The sequence below is a fragment of the Astyanax mexicanus genome, chromosome 18 (assembly GCF_023375975.1).
Source record: "Astyanax mexicanus isolate ESR-SI-001 chromosome 18, AstMex3_surface, whole genome shotgun sequence".
NCBI lineage: Eukaryota > Metazoa > Chordata > Actinopteri > Characiformes > Acestrorhamphidae > Astyanax > Astyanax mexicanus.
In genome coordinates this window covers 672,501-690,471 of record NC_064425.1, presented here as the reverse complement: position 1 = coordinate 690,471, position 17,971 = coordinate 672,501, and the positions used below count along the sequence as shown (strand labels likewise).

The 17,971-nt window shown below is 39.4% G+C and overlaps 1 protein-coding gene across 4 annotated transcripts in view; it reads left to right on the top strand.

Moving 5' to 3' along the window:
* The window catches only part of bcas3 (BCAS3 microtubule associated cell migration factor), a 502,994-nt gene that overhangs the window by 258,767 nt on the left and 226,256 nt on the right, over nt 1–17,971 (top strand). The window contains exon 23 of one of the 4 annotated variants that reach the window (XM_049467194.1): nt 8,923–12,551. The exons of the other annotated variants lie outside the window; for them this stretch is intronic. Within the exon in view, the coding sequence (XP_049323151.1) occupies nt 8,923–8,933 (11 nt within the window). The 3' untranslated portion in view covers nt 8,934–12,551. Of the gene's footprint in view, nt 1–8,922; nt 12,552–17,971 lie in introns of those variants that run through there. 4 annotated transcript variants of the gene reach the window in all.

The window sequence follows — 17,971 nt, the reverse complement described above, 5'->3', positions numbered from 1 at the left end:
TTCAATAAAGCCTCTCCGACTGAATCCCTGCCTCCTCTGTATCAAAGCCTCAAGGGCCACAGGCCATGAACCAGGGCTAAAAGCAGGAAGAGGGTTGGGGGGGGGGGACGAGGGATGAGAGAGAGAGAGAGAGAGAGAGAGAGAGAGAGAGAGAGCATCCGAATCAGTGCAAGTCTTGCTCATATTTTTTCTAACTTTCTTTCTCTTTCTTTGATTCGTGCTGCACTCTTTAAAACAGCTTCTCTCCAGGGGTTCTGTAGGGGTTCTGTAGTAAAGACCCTGGTTATGTATGACATCATGAGAATTCAACAGACTATGAGCATGCTCTATATATTTCTTTTATATTTTCTGGAAGATTTTCAACACGTAACTCGCAGTTCTTGAAATATCAACATCCTTCCAATTCCAGATTGTTCTATAGACACTGCTTAATAACACCTTAGCAACCACCTAGAGTAGAGGCACCTTATGGTGCACGTCCACTAGCGCTTTTCTTCAACGCATGTCGCCAGCAATGTTTTTTTTATTCAAATAAAGCAACAGATTTAGTCAATCATAAGTTTAAGATTTTACATTTTTAGTAAACCTCACTGTGATATATACTGTGTGTGTGTGAGGCTCATATGTGTGTGTGTGGCGTAGCAGCCTGCTGTTTTCTGATTGGCTGGACACAACACGGCGGCCGGATTCTTTAGTATAAAGTTGAGCTCTGCTGAACTTTTTTGCTGGAGGGCGGGGCTGCGCTCAACGCAACCCAGCATGCACCACGGCATGCGGTGGCTCTCTCCATAGAAATGAACGGGATGTGCACCGTTAGCAAAGAACAGCTACACTATAGTACTCTAGCAGCCCCCACCTTTCCATAGTAAACACATAGCAACACCCTAGCAACCAACAGCTGTACCATAGCAACACTTACAACTTCCAACAGCTTGGCCTTCCTGCAGTTTATAAATCGCTTAGAAACCACTTAGTAACACCTTAACAAACACATACTGTAGTAGCACCTTAGCAAACAGCAGCTACATTATAGCAACACCTTAGCACCCAACGACTATACAATTGCAACACCTTAATAAAGAAACCTACCTTAGCAACCACTTAGCAACACCTTGAAAAACATTGAGGATCATTTGCACTATCATCATTCTGTATTACCTTCATGTAATTTGTTACTTATATTGTATATATTTTCATACGTCCACTGTAAATTTTGTGTATTTGCACATAGAGCTGTTTTTATTTTATTTTATTTTAGTTCAGACACCTAAAGGATTGCTGCTAAATTTCGTTGTACACTGTGCAATGACAATAAAAGTATCTTATCTTAATTTATTATGTGTAAAGATGTCACAGAACTTGTACAGAACTGTTCTCGCTAACAGATTATCTCACACTATGTTCTCCACACAGCAAGGCAACGCTCTCGCTCTACTTTACGCTTTTCTGTCGTGAAATTAGGACTGGTCCTGAGAACTTTTGCTCGACTGCCTGCATTTCTCTGGTTCCAGCGGTGATCTGGGGCTCAGTGGGTGAGGTTGCGTGGCGGTTATGAATATGTGATGGACTGTGCCGGGAACTTGAGGGAGGAAAACTATCCAAGCAGAGCGAACATTGTGCGCCAACACGTAGCGGAATGAATTAGCAGCCGAGCCAAAACACCGGATGCAGGGAGGTTATGTCTGTTTGGTGCATTTAACACGTCACCCGTGCAACCTACTCTACTCCCCCCCCCTCCTCCTTCCTCCTTCCTCCTCCTTCCTTCTTCTTCTCCTCCTCCTCCTTTCCCCAACAGAATTAGCTCTCCGCTCACACCCACAGACGCTCTTCACGGCGCCACTGACCCCTTTAACCATGACAGTTATGATGCTTTGTGCGTCCGCCAACTCATCGGAAATGCAGGGCTGCTTAATCATTCATACGCTTTGTTCTCGGCCCTCGTGTAAAAATTTGCTTCATTGTGATGAATGCCAGTAAAAGACCTGAGGTGGTTTGTATGGTTGCCAGATCCCCCCCCCTCATCTATTCTTCGCAGGGCTGTGGAAATATATTGAGGTTAATGTTGTTAGTCTGAGGTCGCCTGATGTTTGCATTAACATGAGTGCATATATAAATTCAGTTCTCTCTCTCTCAGTTCAACTGTCTCACATATTCCTACATGCATATGTTCTAGGATTGCATTACATTAGATGCTCCATTTTTGCATTTATGCATTTATTTATCCCTTGTATTTTGTTATTTTTAAATATTTTATACATGGCTGTATGAAAATGACCTCTGATCTGATTAGCTCTGTATTTTGAGAGCACTCTCAAATAAAGCAAAAGCATTTCAGGCTTAAATAATCTCTACAACTGGGTTATCGCAAAAAATAAAATACAAAATAAAATGTCATTAAAAAGTGGTTTATTCCATTAATTTAGTTGAAAATGTGGAACTCTATTATATAAATATATTATATATGAATGATTAATGAACTACTTCTATAAGTTTTTATATTATTTATCTTTTATGGTTAGTAAAAGTAGTATATTATATATAAGACCAGTGTGGGCAGTGTGCCAACTCCTGCTGGAAAATGAAATCCACATCCACTTTGTTATTCCACTTAGTTGTTTCACTTTGTTTTTTATCAAGTCCAAAGGAAATTTTACAGCTCTTCATGCTTCCCTCTTTTATAGACAACTTTTACGGTGAGGATGAGGATTTCATTTTCCAGCAGGACTTGGCACACTGCCCACACTGCCAAAAAGTCAAACTATCAAAATATCCATCCTAATTAGCCTCTAGTGTTCCCCTAATGTTTTGTGTTTAAAGCCCGACTACTATCATAAACTATGTAAATTATTATGCATATTATGCATGTGTTTCTAATGCTATGGCAGTTTTGTTAAAAATTGTATTTAAAAATAGTTAATTGAACATTATCGCTGTATATAAGGCAGTACACTGATTTATAATCCCTGTATTACATGACACATGATGTCTATAACACCAGGATTTTGCAATACACAGATCTGCTAAATCTGCTAAATATATATATATATATATATACGGAGAAAATACATATAAACGTGTGCTGTCTGTATGGAGTGTGGAGTGAATGGTGCATTTTGAAGTGTACACTGTGTACAAACTTCATTAAAGGAGTTTATTTAGCAGAGTGAAGTGAATTTGGTTTGGGCTGATGCGGATGGTTTACAGTGTAAATGGAACAGCTCCTCTCGAATGATTGATGAGCACTGAGAGACAGATTTTACCACATTCTGACGGGTGAGTGGGTATAAGTGTGTGTGTAGTGTGTGTGCAAAGTGTGTGTGTGTGTGTGGCACCCATGTGTGTGTGATTGCTTGCCTGTTATGCAAATGAGGGTGCTGCCTCTTAAATCTCTTTCAGCAAATTAGTGAAGAATCACAAACATAAACATCTGCTGCTGCTGCTGCTGCTGCTGCACTCACACACCCCTGCAGCTACAACAACGCCTGGCCTGGGGTGTGTGTGTGTGTGTGTGTGTGTGAGGGGGGCATGGTGTCGAAGTGGGAGAGTCACTGTTGCACTAACCGTGTTTTTAGTGTTTTTGTCTCCGGGTTTAACCCTTCCTTTCTCCTTCCTGGATTAATTTAAAGTGAGGGCGGGGTTAATAGCAGTTTGACACTTCCTTAAATAAATAGCAGGAATTTAACGTCAGATAACGTAGTTAAATAAGTAGTTAAAGTTACACATATCCTGTTTTTGTTTATAATAACTATAGGAGGCCACTCCTCTTTCTCTCTCTCTCTCTCTCTCTCTCTCTCGCTTTCTCTCTTTTTCTCTCTTATGATGAAATCTCGTGAAGCTTTATCCCACTATATGTACAACAATAAGTTTACAATAATTTTAATATTATGAACAGGCAGATGGATGGACAGTTGGGCGGATGTATAGAGAGATGGTTTAAGGATAGAAGGATAGACACAAACAAAAACATGAATGTAGTTTACTACAAACTTTGTTTTATTCTACTGTATGCACAACAATAAATTAAATAATTATAATATTATTAAGAGGTGGATGGATGGATGGATGGAGGGATGGGTGGGTGTATGGATGGATGGATGGACCGTTGGAGAAACGGATGGATGGATGGATGGATGGATGGATGGATAGAGTTTTGGATGGATGGATGGACAAACAGTTGGATGAATGGATGGGTGGATAGAGGGACAGATGGATAAAGGGACAGATGGATGGAGGGATAGTTAGATGGATGGAGGATGGATGGATGGACAAACAGTTGAATGGATGGATGAATGGATGGATGGATAGAGGGACAGGCATTTGGCTGAATTGATAGGTGGATGGATAGACAGTTGGATGGAAAGTTGAATGGATTGGCTAATGCTAATGCTCCTCCAGCAGTGCTTTTCGGAGTTAGCAGCAGGCTACAGGCCGATAATACTCACCTCTGAACGGTGAAAGAGCTAATGCTAAGCGCAGTTAGCGGCTAATGCTAATACTGCTTCAGCGGTGTGGCTTTACTGCTCCTTACAACCTGACTAGTAGAATTCATACATAAGAAGCACCGGATTATAAGGAGCTCTGATAGTTTTTAGAAAAATTAAAGGATGAGTAGTTGTTACTCATACTGTATAAAAAGTATAAAAATAAGCACTTTCACTTTCATTTAATAAATCATTCAATCTGAAAAATACGCAGTTAGATATCTGTAGTAAACAGCAGCCCTGGTTTAACTTTAAAACATGATCATAAACAAGCTGCTTTATAATAATATTAATATTAATGTACACAGATATATAAACTCCTGAGTGCAGTGATTGTATTGTGTGCAGTGTGTGTTTATGATTTATCAGCAGTCTGAATCAGGAGGAAACTTGTTTTGCTGTTAACGCTGGGCTGGGTGGGACGGGGCGGATTAACTCGTCGCCATGTCTTAATCCGTGTCAAAGCTGTCAGTTTACACACACACACACACACACACACACACACACACACACACACACACACACAGCCTGTAAGAAGCAGGCTGAGCCGTGGGCATCTCACAGCTTTACTGACCCATAATCTGTGGGGTTGATTAGGTTTTGAGCTCTGTGGCGCTGCTCCGCCCTCAGGCCCACTGAGCCTCAACTGCTCTCTGCCAGGTGCTGATCCAACACCAACCTGTGCTTTATCATCACTACAGAACCACTGGAGCAGAGTGTGTGTGTGTGTGTGTGTGTGTGTGTTGTGCACTTGTTCCTGATCTGGCTTAAAGATTTAAGAATTACTCTAAATAGACACAAAACAATAAATAATAAAAATGTATTAGTCAGGTTACAGTTCTGGTAGGCAGCAAATAATACGTTTTGTTAGCTTATCTTTTACAGTTTAAAACTGATTGAAAACATGTCAATTAAAACTGGTAAGGAAATAAATAAAATAAATACACATTTGAAATAAACATTTAATATAGATGGAAAAAAAAAATATATATATATATATATAAATAAAAATTGACGCATAAAAAGTAAAAAAAAAAATCAAATATAAAATGACGAAAATGATAATAGTAAAGGTTAAATAAAATGATAAGAATTATAAGAAATTATAAAATGAATACCAATGAACTAATATAAAAACATAATCAAAAGTGTAAAATAAATAAATAAATAAAACAATGCAATAAAAACAATAACAGAAAAGATAAAGTCATTAAAAACAGAAACTCAGTTTGATTGTTTTTGTGTGTTTCTAATGCTGCGACAGTTTTATTAAAACTGTTGGATTGATGGATGAATGGATGGTTGGAAGCAGGGACAGTTGGATGGATGGATGATGGGTGGATAGTTGGAGAGACAGTTGGATGGAGAGTTGGATGGATGAATGTATGGAGGATCAGTTGGATGGATGGATGGATGGATGGATGGTCAGTTGGATGGATGAATTGAAGGGTCAGTTAAATGGACAGTTGGGTGGTTTAATTTAATGGATGAATGAATGAAGGGACAGTGGAATGGACATGTGGATGACAGGAGAGTTGGATGGATTGATGGGTGGGTGAATGGATGTATGGACAGTTAGATAGAGGGATGGACTGATGGTTGGATGGTTGGATGGTTGGATGGATAGATGGAAGGACAGTTGGATGGAACTGAGAAAATAACCAGTTCACGGTTAATCAGGTTGTAACTGGAGAAACGGGTTCTAACTTTCTTCTGTTAGATTGTCTCTCTAGACATGGAACTCCCAGAAATCCTATTCATATCAAATGTTGAACTTTCCACACATATTGCATGTTGCACAGGTCAGTGCAGCATTGTTCGGCACATGGCAAAAGTCATGGAACAGAAGACTTTTAGGTTTATCAGTCAGCTGATTAAACCCCCCTCAGATCAGCACTGTTTCTGCTCTTCTTCTTCTTCTTCTTCTTCTTCTTCTTCTTCTTCTTCTTCTTCTTCTTCTTCTTCTTCTTCTTCTTCTTCTTCTTCTTCTTCTTCTTCTTCTTCTTCGTCTTCGTCTTCGTCTTCGTCTTCTTCTTCGTCTTCTTCTTCGTCTTCTTCGTCTTCTTCGTCTTCTTCGTCTTCTTCGTCTTCTTCTTCTTCTTCTGGAGGTGTTTGTTCTCTGCAGGACGGCTGAAGTCTTCACACATTCTGGGTTTATGCAGATCGCCTGAGTATTTCCTGCCCTGGCCCCGCCCTCTTCCTCCTCCTCTTCCTCCCTGTGCCACTGCAGCTGAACCCTGTGCTGAGATATTTATGTCCTGTGCTCTCGGCTCTTCTCTCGTCTCTCGTGAGACGTTTCCTCCAGCCATTTTTAGTGGTCAGTCCACATGTCCGCCACTCCAACCCCCAACCACCCCCCCAGTCGCGGACGCCATGCGTGTCGCCATCTTCTGTCTCCTCTCTCGCTGCCGGGGTGCCACTTCAGGCGCCACAACACAGCCCACACAATGCCCTCCTCTGTGTGGGAAAACAGAGACACAGAGATGAGATAATATTGAAGCCTGTGGTGTCTGAGTTTCTGAGCTCTGCTCTTTTCTCTGCAAGGCTTTTTCTTTTACTTGCACACCATCCTTACGTCTGCTTGGGTGCAATTAAAGAAGAACTCTGGTGTAAAATGTTTTGTTGACTTTTATTGTAGTAAAACATGCTAAAAAGTTCTTATCTTTGATGAATAGCACACCTCCGTTCTCCCACAGCGTTCAGAGATCCAGAAATTTTAACAGTTTATCCAACAAACACCCTTCAGACTGGGAGATACGGGGCATAATTTACCCTGATAAATCACTTTTTACACCGTTATCCAGCTCAAAGTAGCTCCACACCTCCTTACTAGAATCCGAGAGGAGAGCCCTGACATTTAAAACGAGGCATTAATAACTTAAAAAGTGCAGAAGAAGCTTATTAAAAAACACTGTTTACATCCTATAACACTACTAGCTTCAGCTCCGAGCGCCGCCATCACTGTACTGATAATGACAAAGAGTCACATGACCAAACACGTGGTAGTATATTTTTAATAGGACAGTACATGAACACACTGTGTCGAAATGTCTTGATGAATGGATCAATAAAAATTCTCCAGAATGTCTTATAATATAAACAAAAAATAAACAGTTTTTACATTGACTTCCATTAATAGTTTAGAAAAATAGCTGTAAAGTAAGTGTAAAGTTGCTGTTTTGGACAAACGTGTTTTTAATTGGACAGAGACAATATAAAGAGACGATTTTTTTTTTTTTTTTTTTGGAAAAAAATGTGCTGCTTTTTACGTATGTTTCACAGAAGAGTGCCGTTGGGGTTGTTTTTACCACGTTTTGCACGTTTTCCGAGTTTGGTGCGTTAATGCTAGTTTGATTGTACCTATGATTCTTGAAGTCTTGAATTTATTTGAAAACTATCAAATTTTTTGGATTGTAAGGCACACTATCAATAAACATCTATTTTCTGGTCTATTTTCATAAATAAGGCACATCGGAATATAAGGCATATTTCAAGCAACACTAGTAAGGAACAGTAGTGTCGCCATGTTTTTCTTCTAATTCAGCAGGTCTTAAACAAGTAAACAAAGCTATATTTCTAAAAACAAATAAATAAAATAATAACATTTTCTTTTAATGTCAGAGAGCACTACACAGATTTCCTCCTCAAAACTGTTTATTTGGGTGAATAAAGAATCGCTAGATGTGATTAGCAGCAGCGCTAACCTCTGTTAGCAGTGCTTCGCCCTAGCAAATACAGCCTGATAGCGCTACACTTAGGAATACTGAGTGTTCTGGTAGAACAGGGTGATATTAGCTAGCGGTTCATCCCACATAGCTTATTTTAACATGATAAACACGCTGCAGACTACAGTCTGATATACTCACCTCTGAACAGTGAAAGAGCTAGCACTTAGCACTGTATTTAGCGGCTAATGCTAATACTGCTCCAGTCTGGGTGCTGAAGAACTAAACTGAAACTCCTGTATAACTCTGTACTTCAGTGGAGTGGCTTTACTGCTCCTTAATACCTGACTGATAGAATTCATACATAAGGAGCACCGGATTATAAGGAGCTTTGATGATTTTTGAAAAATTTAAGGATTTTAAGTGCAGCTTATAGTCTGAAAAATACGGTGCAAATCAAAAGATAAAGTCAGCCCACAAAACAAACTCACCTCGAGAGATTTGATAAGTTTGGTTGAATCGTAGGTCAGTTTACTGAGGTCTCAGTGGTCTAAAACCACAAATTAAAAGATAAAATGAAAGTATTGTAAATGTCTCACTCTCAGCAGTGTGCTGTGTGTCTGATTGTGTGTTACTCTGCTGTCTTCTGCTCCTGCATCTCCACTGTCGTGTCGTGATGGAATGATTGCATGCTTGGAAAAGGATGGCCGACGCAGCATTAAACACACTCCTGTTTTTTCTTTTTTCTTTCTTTTTGTGTTGTCGTTTTTCTGCAGGTATTTCCTAAAGGAGACCCTTCCTGCCGCCTTTTTTCTTTTTCATTTCAGTCTTCTTTTATTTTTTCACGCTCTCCTTTTTCAAGCATGCATGTCCATCCTCCTTCATCCTCCCTTCATTTCCTTTATTGATTTGCCATTGTTGTGTGTGAAAGTGGAGAGGAGAGGATGGCCTTGCTAGAGCTGAAAGGAGGACGGCTGCAGCCCTGATCCGCCAGGTTAGAGACGCTAGTGCCAGAACTGACCGGAGAAATTACCTTTACACAGCTGAATTACTGACACTTACTGTCTTCAGAACCTTCTAGGAACTTTCTCAGAATGCTAAACGTCTGTTGTCTGTTGTGAAAATGGCCTGTGATATAAAAACTGAGATTGACCAAAGAATAAAATGAATAATGTGGAAGTAATTAAGATTATTATGGTACCAGAAGTACCAGCTTTATAGATCAGAACTGGTACATCTGTGACGCATCCACAAAATACTGTACCGTATTTTTCGCACTATAATGCACACATAAAATCCTTTAATTTTCCCAAAAATGTATAAATTATGTATGAATTCTACCAGTCAGGTATTAAGGAGCAGGAGTTTCAGTGAAGTTACTCCAACACTAAGGCTGGAGCAGCATTAACACTAGCTCTTTTGACGTTCAGAGGCAAGTATATCAACCTGTAGCCTGCTGCTAACCCCGGCTAGCACTGCTGGAGCAGCATTAGCATTACCCGCTAACCGTACTATGTGCTTGCTCTTTTACCGTTCAGAGGTGAGTATATCAGACTGTAGTCTGTGTGTTTATTGTGTTAAAACAAGCTACATAAGACAAACCATTAGCTAATATCACCCTGGCTTACCAAAACACTCAGGGTAGTGCTGTTTGGTGGCATTTACTTGCTCTAAACACGGCTAGCGCAGTTAGCTTCTAATGCAAATGTTGATGCTGCTGCACCCAGCCTTAGTGAAGATCTGGAAATCGGAGCTCACTGTAAATAAACTGAAGCGCTTTACAGGAGGGAGATTTGTGTAGATTAACATCCAGCACTCATTTGACTTCTTTTATACTTACAGTTTTGTTTACTCAGCTTAGCTAAGCTTTACAGGTCTCGCCACCTAGAGGCAACACCCTTATTCCTTACTTGTGTCACATCCGGTGCGCCTTATAGTTTGAAAAATACAGTACGTTGTTTTTGGACTTGAACTTACTTTAAACCTGGTATAAATCAGAGTTAGTGGATTATCTTTAGGTTTCATTGGAACTTTTGTATATTGGAAATTTGTATATTGTCTTGTTAATTTCAAATGTGCAACATTTAGCATAGCACAGTGACAAATTTGATGTCCATTCTGATTTGTTTTGAACAGCATATTAACCTCAAAAGTCTAGAAATTGTGTAGAAAATCTGATCTTCGTCTTACGGTTATTGTCAGATCTCTGTAAGCTTTTTTATTTATAGGCATAGAAAGAAATTATCTGTAGACAGATCATTAAGAGGTCATTTGCTCAAGCTCATGGCTGGTTCATGCCTACTGTGGACATGGCAGAAAAGAAGCACAATGGTGCACAATGGTGAAACACCAGAGCACTTTTTGCTTGTGCACAATTCCTCGGCGAACATCTACACCTACAGTACAGTATTTAATGACAGAAATGGGAAAATACTGTAACACAAAGCAGCTGAAGCACAAAGTTGGTTGTTATTTTTTTCCTGCACAATAGAAATGATGGACAAAGGAAATAAAGACCAAAGTTTTTATATATATTTAAATAAATTACATTTTTTCAAAAACTGGAACTTATTGTGTTTAAATGTACAAGTGGACACAAATATATATATTTTTTTGTAGTGTATTAGTATTGTGTCCCTTATTTTTTTTACTGATGCATTGTTTCTTCATGTTATTAATAAAAGCAGACCACAGTGTAAATATGTATTAATTGCATGTGGTCAAACACAATTTAGCTGTTTTTATATTAAATAATCTTATTGAAGAAGGGTGGCATTTACAGCTCTGTAAAAAAAATAAGAGAGCACTAAAACAATGAGTTTCTTTGATTTTACCAAATTAAAAACCTCTGGAATATAATCAAGAGGAAGATGGATGATCACAAACCATCAAACCACCAAACTGAACTGCTTGAATTTTTACACCAGGAGTAAAGCAGCATAAAGTTATCCAAAAGCAGTGTGTAAGACTGGTGGAGGAGAACATGATGCCAAGATGCATGAAAAAAAAACTGTGATTGAAAACCAACCAGGTTTATTCCACCAAATATTGATTATTTCTGAACTCTTAAAACTTTATAAATATGAACTTGTTTTCTTTGCATTATTTGAGGTCTGAAAGCTCTGCATCTTTTTTGTTATTTCAGTCATTTCTCATTTTCTGTAAATAAATGCTCTAAATGAGAATATTTTTATTTGGAATTTGGGAGAAATGTTGTCTGTAGTTTATAGAATAAAACAACAATGTTCATTTTACTCAAACATAAACCTATAAATAGCAAAATCAGAGAAACTGATTCAGAAACTGAAGTGCTCTCTTCATTTTTTCCAGAGCTTTATATCCTTAGCCTCCATGACCAGCTATTTTGTCTGCATTTTCAGCTGTTATTTTTTTTCTGCACACCCTTGTGGGTGTGTGCAGGTCCACAGTAGGTATAAACCAGCCTATAAGGTCTTAAAGCACAGTGAATGAGGAGAGCCGATCAAAGGAAAAGAATGTGCACTTAGTAGATTATTAGTAGGTGGCAAAGCACAAAGGTGCATAGACAGATAGGCAGTCTTTCTGACTTTTTTCAACAATCCAGTATCACCTACTAATCACACTACCAGTAACCTCAGTTATTCAGTAACTCCATCCCAAAGCCCAGGCTCCAGCCAAGGTAGGCGTCTATAACCCTATCCGGACGGGATTATTTTCTCAGGGGGACGTCTGTGTTAAAAATATTTCACACTTCTACTCTTTAGTGATAAAACTCCTGCATCCGGACTGCACTTGAAAAAACAGGAGGACCAGTGAGATTTTAGGCTTTTTTCTCAGTCAGATGACATCACAGTGTTCAGTAGCTCCTCCATTTCCACTCGCTGTTGTGTTTTTAACGTGGATCTCCGTGGAAACAGTTTCGCGCCCAAAGTGTAATTGCGGTGCGCGGCAGTGGACAAATATCTATTTTATTAAAGGCGAGGAGACGAAACTCAGAGATGTGCGTCCGGACGGGACTAAAATTACCGGAGGAGCACGGAGTTCAGAGAAAAACAGTAGATAATTCAGCCTGTAATTTTCTCAGAGGACGTCTGAGAAAAACACCTACATGATCGTTCTGGACAGGAATAAAATCACAGAGGATAAAAACCCCCATAAAAGAGAAAATTACCCCGAACCCCCTGGCAAAACTAATTCTGTCCAGATTGAGCCTATAAGGCAGAGAAATGCAGACAGTGTTCGGAACAATTTCAAGGACGCAGCTGATGTATCCTTCCTTTGTCTCAGTTACCCATAATTCTCAGTGCACGTACAAATTAGGGCCTGCAACGATTAGTCTGCATAATAAAAAATTGTCATACGTTGTTAATGTATGATGAAGAGAGAGAGAAAGAGAGCTTATAGAAGAGAAATTTTGTAACTTGAAAGATTATATAACTTAAAACTTTAACCAGTCAAAAAATAATTTAAGCATTTAAAGGGTTGTATTGATTCTACTATATTGAACTCTACTGTCTTTCTTAGCTGGGTAAGTGTTAGGGAGATACTGTTCTTTGTCCATTCCATTAAAATTATATCTCATACAAATTATAAGATATTATAAAAAATATATAATTATAGAAAAAACTTTTTTAGACAAATTAACATTTCAGGTAGTATTTCCTTGAAAAAAAAATGAAAAAAAAAAAAAATACATACAATTATTAAATATTCTAGAATCTTCTGGAAATAACATTCAGCCTGTGTGAATGTTACCTGTAAAATACTTTGTAAAAAGTATTGCAATTGCAATTGGTCTTGGGGCCTACATTTATTACAAATGGAGAGCAAGACAATAAAATAATCGTGACTAATCGAGTAATCGAACCAATAATCGGCAGATTAATCAACTTCTAAAATAGTCAATAGTCATTAGCAGCCTCAGTACAAAGTGCAAGGAAGCGAAAACAGTGCTCTGATTGCAAAAGGCAGATTTTGTATGATTGTTTCATAAGCTCGACCAATGATCCTGATTGGACCCCCCCTATTAATGGCCCCGCCCTTCCTCGCCTTGGCTTTTTGGGATGCAGCATTAGTGTGTTATATAGCATTTTAAATTCTGCAGGACTGTCCATCAGTGTTTATCTTGATTTTGTACTGTAAATAATAATATTTTAATGTAATTAATGAGTCTAATGAATAAATAACAGTGTAATCCTCCTCTCATTCTCTCATTCTCTCATTCTTTCCCCCCCTCTCTCTCTCTCTCTCTCTCTCTGTCTATCTCTCTCTCTGTCTATCTCTCTCTCTGTGGTGTAAGATTTGATTGTTAGTGATCTGTACGGTTGCTGTTGTTACTGTAGATATTTATTCTAAATGAGACTAATAATAAAGACTAATAAAGAATTCAGTCCTGAAAGCAGTTCATGTTTTTGGTTGTGTTTTTGGCTCGGCTGCACATCCAGCTTATGCGACTTGTTGTGAAACACCAGCTCATCTGAGCATGACACTAAAGCAGGGGGGGGGGGCTGTGAACTGCTCGTACAGCCAGTCCTCCATGACTCCACATGTTCACCAGTGTGTGTGATTTGCATAAATAGGGGCAAAGGGTCGTGCTTGTGTACGCTGCATTATTGATGCATGAAGCCCAGAAAGGCTGCATTTAAACTCTATAAGCATCAGCAGGACTTTGTCTCCTCTCGCGCTACAGGACACGGTTCTTCTGCAGCGCTTTCACTCCGATAATCTCTCTCCTCTGCTCTCGCACACTCTACTGACTCGCTAATTTATGTTCACGCAGGGACGGAAACACAACAGCAGCGCTGCTCATGAGCACTAAACTGTAGTAAAGGTGCCTGAAGGTTGTTTTGGAGGAATTCCAAACATTAAACCATATTTTGCATCCCCTTAAGAATCTTTCAGCTGATGGATCTTTATGGAGGAAGAAGTTTTGGGAAAGTTTTTGAAAGCTTTTTAAAGTTTAAAGAACAACATTATGTTTTAGGTGATGGGTTTTCTGTGGAACTGCATGCTTATAAGCCAAGAATCATTAAAGAAGCTTTATTAAGTCTTAAGGAAAATGTTAAAAACGTTGCATATACCATATTTTTCGCACTATAAAGTGCACAGCATAAGGCGCACTATCAATAAACGCCTATTTTCTAGTCTATTTGAGGGAAATAAAAGGATTTTAAGTGCACCGTATTTTGCGAAATAAAAATACTCTAAAATCCAGTGGTAATGCAAATGTGCCAACTTAAAATCTCAAAAATATTGGATGAAGCATCATCATTCCAGAGAACACAGTTTTACTGCTTCACAGCTCAATACTGGGGGTCTTTAAAGATCTTATTCCTTATTCCTATTCCTTCGGTTTTTCAATTATTTTTAAATGTCTAGTTGTGGTAAATCTTTAGTATGAATGAATATCATGTGAGCTGTTTTCTGTGCAAAAAAAAAAAAGAGTTCCGGTGATTCTGTATAATGCTGCTTTAGTCTGGTGGAGGAGTGGGCGGCAGGGGAGAAATGATAGAATTTCGATTCTTGCTCGTGAATACATGCTAATATATCACCTCTGATTGGCTAACAGCACTGTGACACCAGGAGGCAGTGAGACGGACAACAGACAATAAAGACATTTTTACACTAATAACAGTCTTTACAATGTCATATGTTACTTTACAACATATATAATAATGCCCTGCTAAGTGCAGTTCAGCCACTGACCTAGTCTTAGAGTCTCTGTAAAACACCAAATCCACCGGAGATCCTATTTAAACATATAGATACTTACACACAGAGGTGGGTAGTCCAGGTCCAGAAAGTAAAAATCCACGCTCATTACTAGGCAAACATAGAACACTGATGTGTTATTCGCACAAATAACACAGGAATGAACTGCATGCTGTTCCTAGCGCTGTTAGCTCCTCCTATCTGACGAATCCGAGGCGAGGTGGGCGGGGCAATGAATACTAATTGATGAGTTGATGTAGACACAGTGCTTTTCCTGATCGAATCGGATCGAAGGTTGAGGAAGAGTTTCATCATGTGCAGCATCATAAACAACTGTATTCTATTCTAAACCTATTGTATTTCACAAACAACAAGAAAAAAGTGGAATTTAGCAGAAGGAGATCTTTAGATGCCCTGTTTAAAGACATGTAGCCCACACCTGGCATTAGTCATGCATGATAACAACAACTCAATATTTTATCTTAATGTTCTTTCTAAACTTTTGGCAGCAAACCTGTGCACATCTGTTTCAGCAATAGGTGCGACTTAATATCTAAATGCATTCATTAGAAGATGTGTTCCCAAACATTTGAATATTGGTGTGTAGATCGTGATTGTGTAAAGTTGCACATTGACTGTCCTCTGCTCGTGCAGCGGCTCGTCTGTCTGAGTAAACAGCAGCGAGTGTGAACTTCGCTCTCTGAGTTGGACGTGAGAATAAGCAGCATGTGATCGGTGAGTGCTGACGGAGTCGTGGACCTGGGTTAGCACCGGCTTCACGGCGGCCCACACCGCGGCTGAAGCTGCCACTTGTTTAGATAAGCCTTTTGATATCGGGTTTTATTCGTTTTGGCCTCGCACGGCGGTGTACGCCAATTTTCTAGCCTGTGCACACACACACACATATATACACACACACACACACTCGCACTACTGTACTTTGTAATCAGCTCCAACAATTATGCCATCGAAAATATGCTGTGATTGCTCTCGGTGTGTATTTTGGACGCGGCGGCCGAGCCAAAAACAATACCAGTCAAAACAAAGAGGGGGTCACGCGGACTCGCAGTAATTTGCGCTGTCTGTGAAGAGGTTTCAGCCGCCCTTTGAAGAGTCCGGTCCTGAAATTACAGTGCTGCCATATTGAAGTATTACCGTGCAATTACCCTGCAGTGTGCTGCAGCGTGCAGCCGCCACCGCCGCAACAGCAGCAGTGCAGAGCAGAGCAGTGAAAGTGCAGCACGGGAGCCAAGAGCAGGCGTCGAGGCTTCAGAGACATGATAAAAAATATAAAAGTTCTTACCTTTGATGAATAGCACACCTCCGCTCTCCCACAGCGTTCAGAGATCCAGAATTTTTTTAAAAACCACTGTTTACATCCTATGATGTTATAGCTTTAGCTCTGAGCGCCGCCATCACTGTACTGATAATAACATAGACATAGACATATATATATATATATATATATGCATATACATAGATTCCACATAGCCTGCCTCCTGGTGCTAGCTAGCTGCTACGCTATGTGGAATCTATGTGTGTATATATATATATCTGTTATTTTCAGTGTTAAAGTGTTAAAAGAAGCTACGTGGGACAAACTGGGACAAAATCTGTGTAGATTAACACCCAGATTACAGTTTTGTTTGCATAACTTCATAATCTTCAGTTAACTTTGTTACTCTGCCACCACCACCACCCAGAGGTGAGATCTGCTGAATTAGAAGGAAAAAAACATGGTGACACCGCTGTTCCTTACTAGTGTAGCATAGTAATTGCCTTATAATCCGGTGCGCATTATGTAAAAAAAAAAAATGGACCAGAAAACAGACGTTTATTGAAAGTGTGGCTTATAATCCGGTGTGCTTTAAAAGTCGGTAAATGTAAAATACGGTAAATTCAGCGTAGAAGTGAAAACTTCTAGTGCAATTTTTTTTCAGTCTTTCTTTAGGGAACTTTTTTTCTATTTATTAAACATAAGACATTTTCTCATATACATTGTTTTTATTGACCAACTGTTCATCGCCCCTCTTCATCCTCTTTACCCCCCCAGACCAACACCTAGGCTATGTAGGAAACATGGCGACACCGCTGTTCCTTACTAGTGTATCATAATAATCGCCTTATAATCTGGTGCGCCTCATGTATTTAAAAAAATAGACCAGAAAATAAACGTTTATTGAAAGTGCACCTTGTAATCCGGTGTGCTTTAAAAGTCCGTAAATGTAAAATACAGTAAATGCAGTGTAGAAGTCGTGCAATGTGCAAATTTCTTCCAGTCTTTCTTTAGGGAACTTTTTTTCTATTTATTAAACATAAAACATTTTCTCTTGTATTTATTAACCAACTGTTAACTTCCCTGGGAGCCGAGGGCAGGCGTTGAGGCTTCACAGCGAGGGTGTTTTCCTGTGTTTATGGGCCGTGTTTTTTTAGGGCCGTGGCGTTCAGGGCTATGGCGTTCAGGGCTATGCCACGCCGCTTGGCTCAGCTCTGGGTGGCCCTCACCTGAGGTGGCCAGGCCTGATGAATTATGAGTGGTGATGGCAGCATCATCAATAATGCAGCAGCAGCAGCAGCGGCGCAAACATGCAGAGTATTGGCACGAGGCGACGCGTTAACGGACGATGCATTTATAATTGAGGATGGGCTTTGTTTCACAGCTTGACAGCAGAGTTCTTAAACATGCAGCAAAGAGTGATGGGAGGAGAGAGTGGGATGGTGGTTAGGGCTGTGCCATATCATATCGAATCATATGCAATTATTGCATCAACATTTTTTAATATGGTGAACGATATTAATAACCTGAAATATCATAACCCTATTTATCACATCAGGGTAATACTTTTTTACTGTCTTTAGCAAAATAAATCTTGTATTATTTATTAATTTATTTCTTTTCCCATGCAAAGCATTCATATTAGTCCACTTAAAAATTATGAGTTTTTTTATTTTATCAAATTTAAAAGCTCTGGAATATAATCAAGAGGAAGATGGATGATCACAAACCATCAAACCACCAAACTGAACTGCTTGAATTTTTGCACCAGGAGTAAAGCAGCATAAAGTTATCCAAAAGCAGTGTGTAAGACTGGTGGAGGAGAACATGATGCCAAGATGCATGAAAAAAACTGTGAT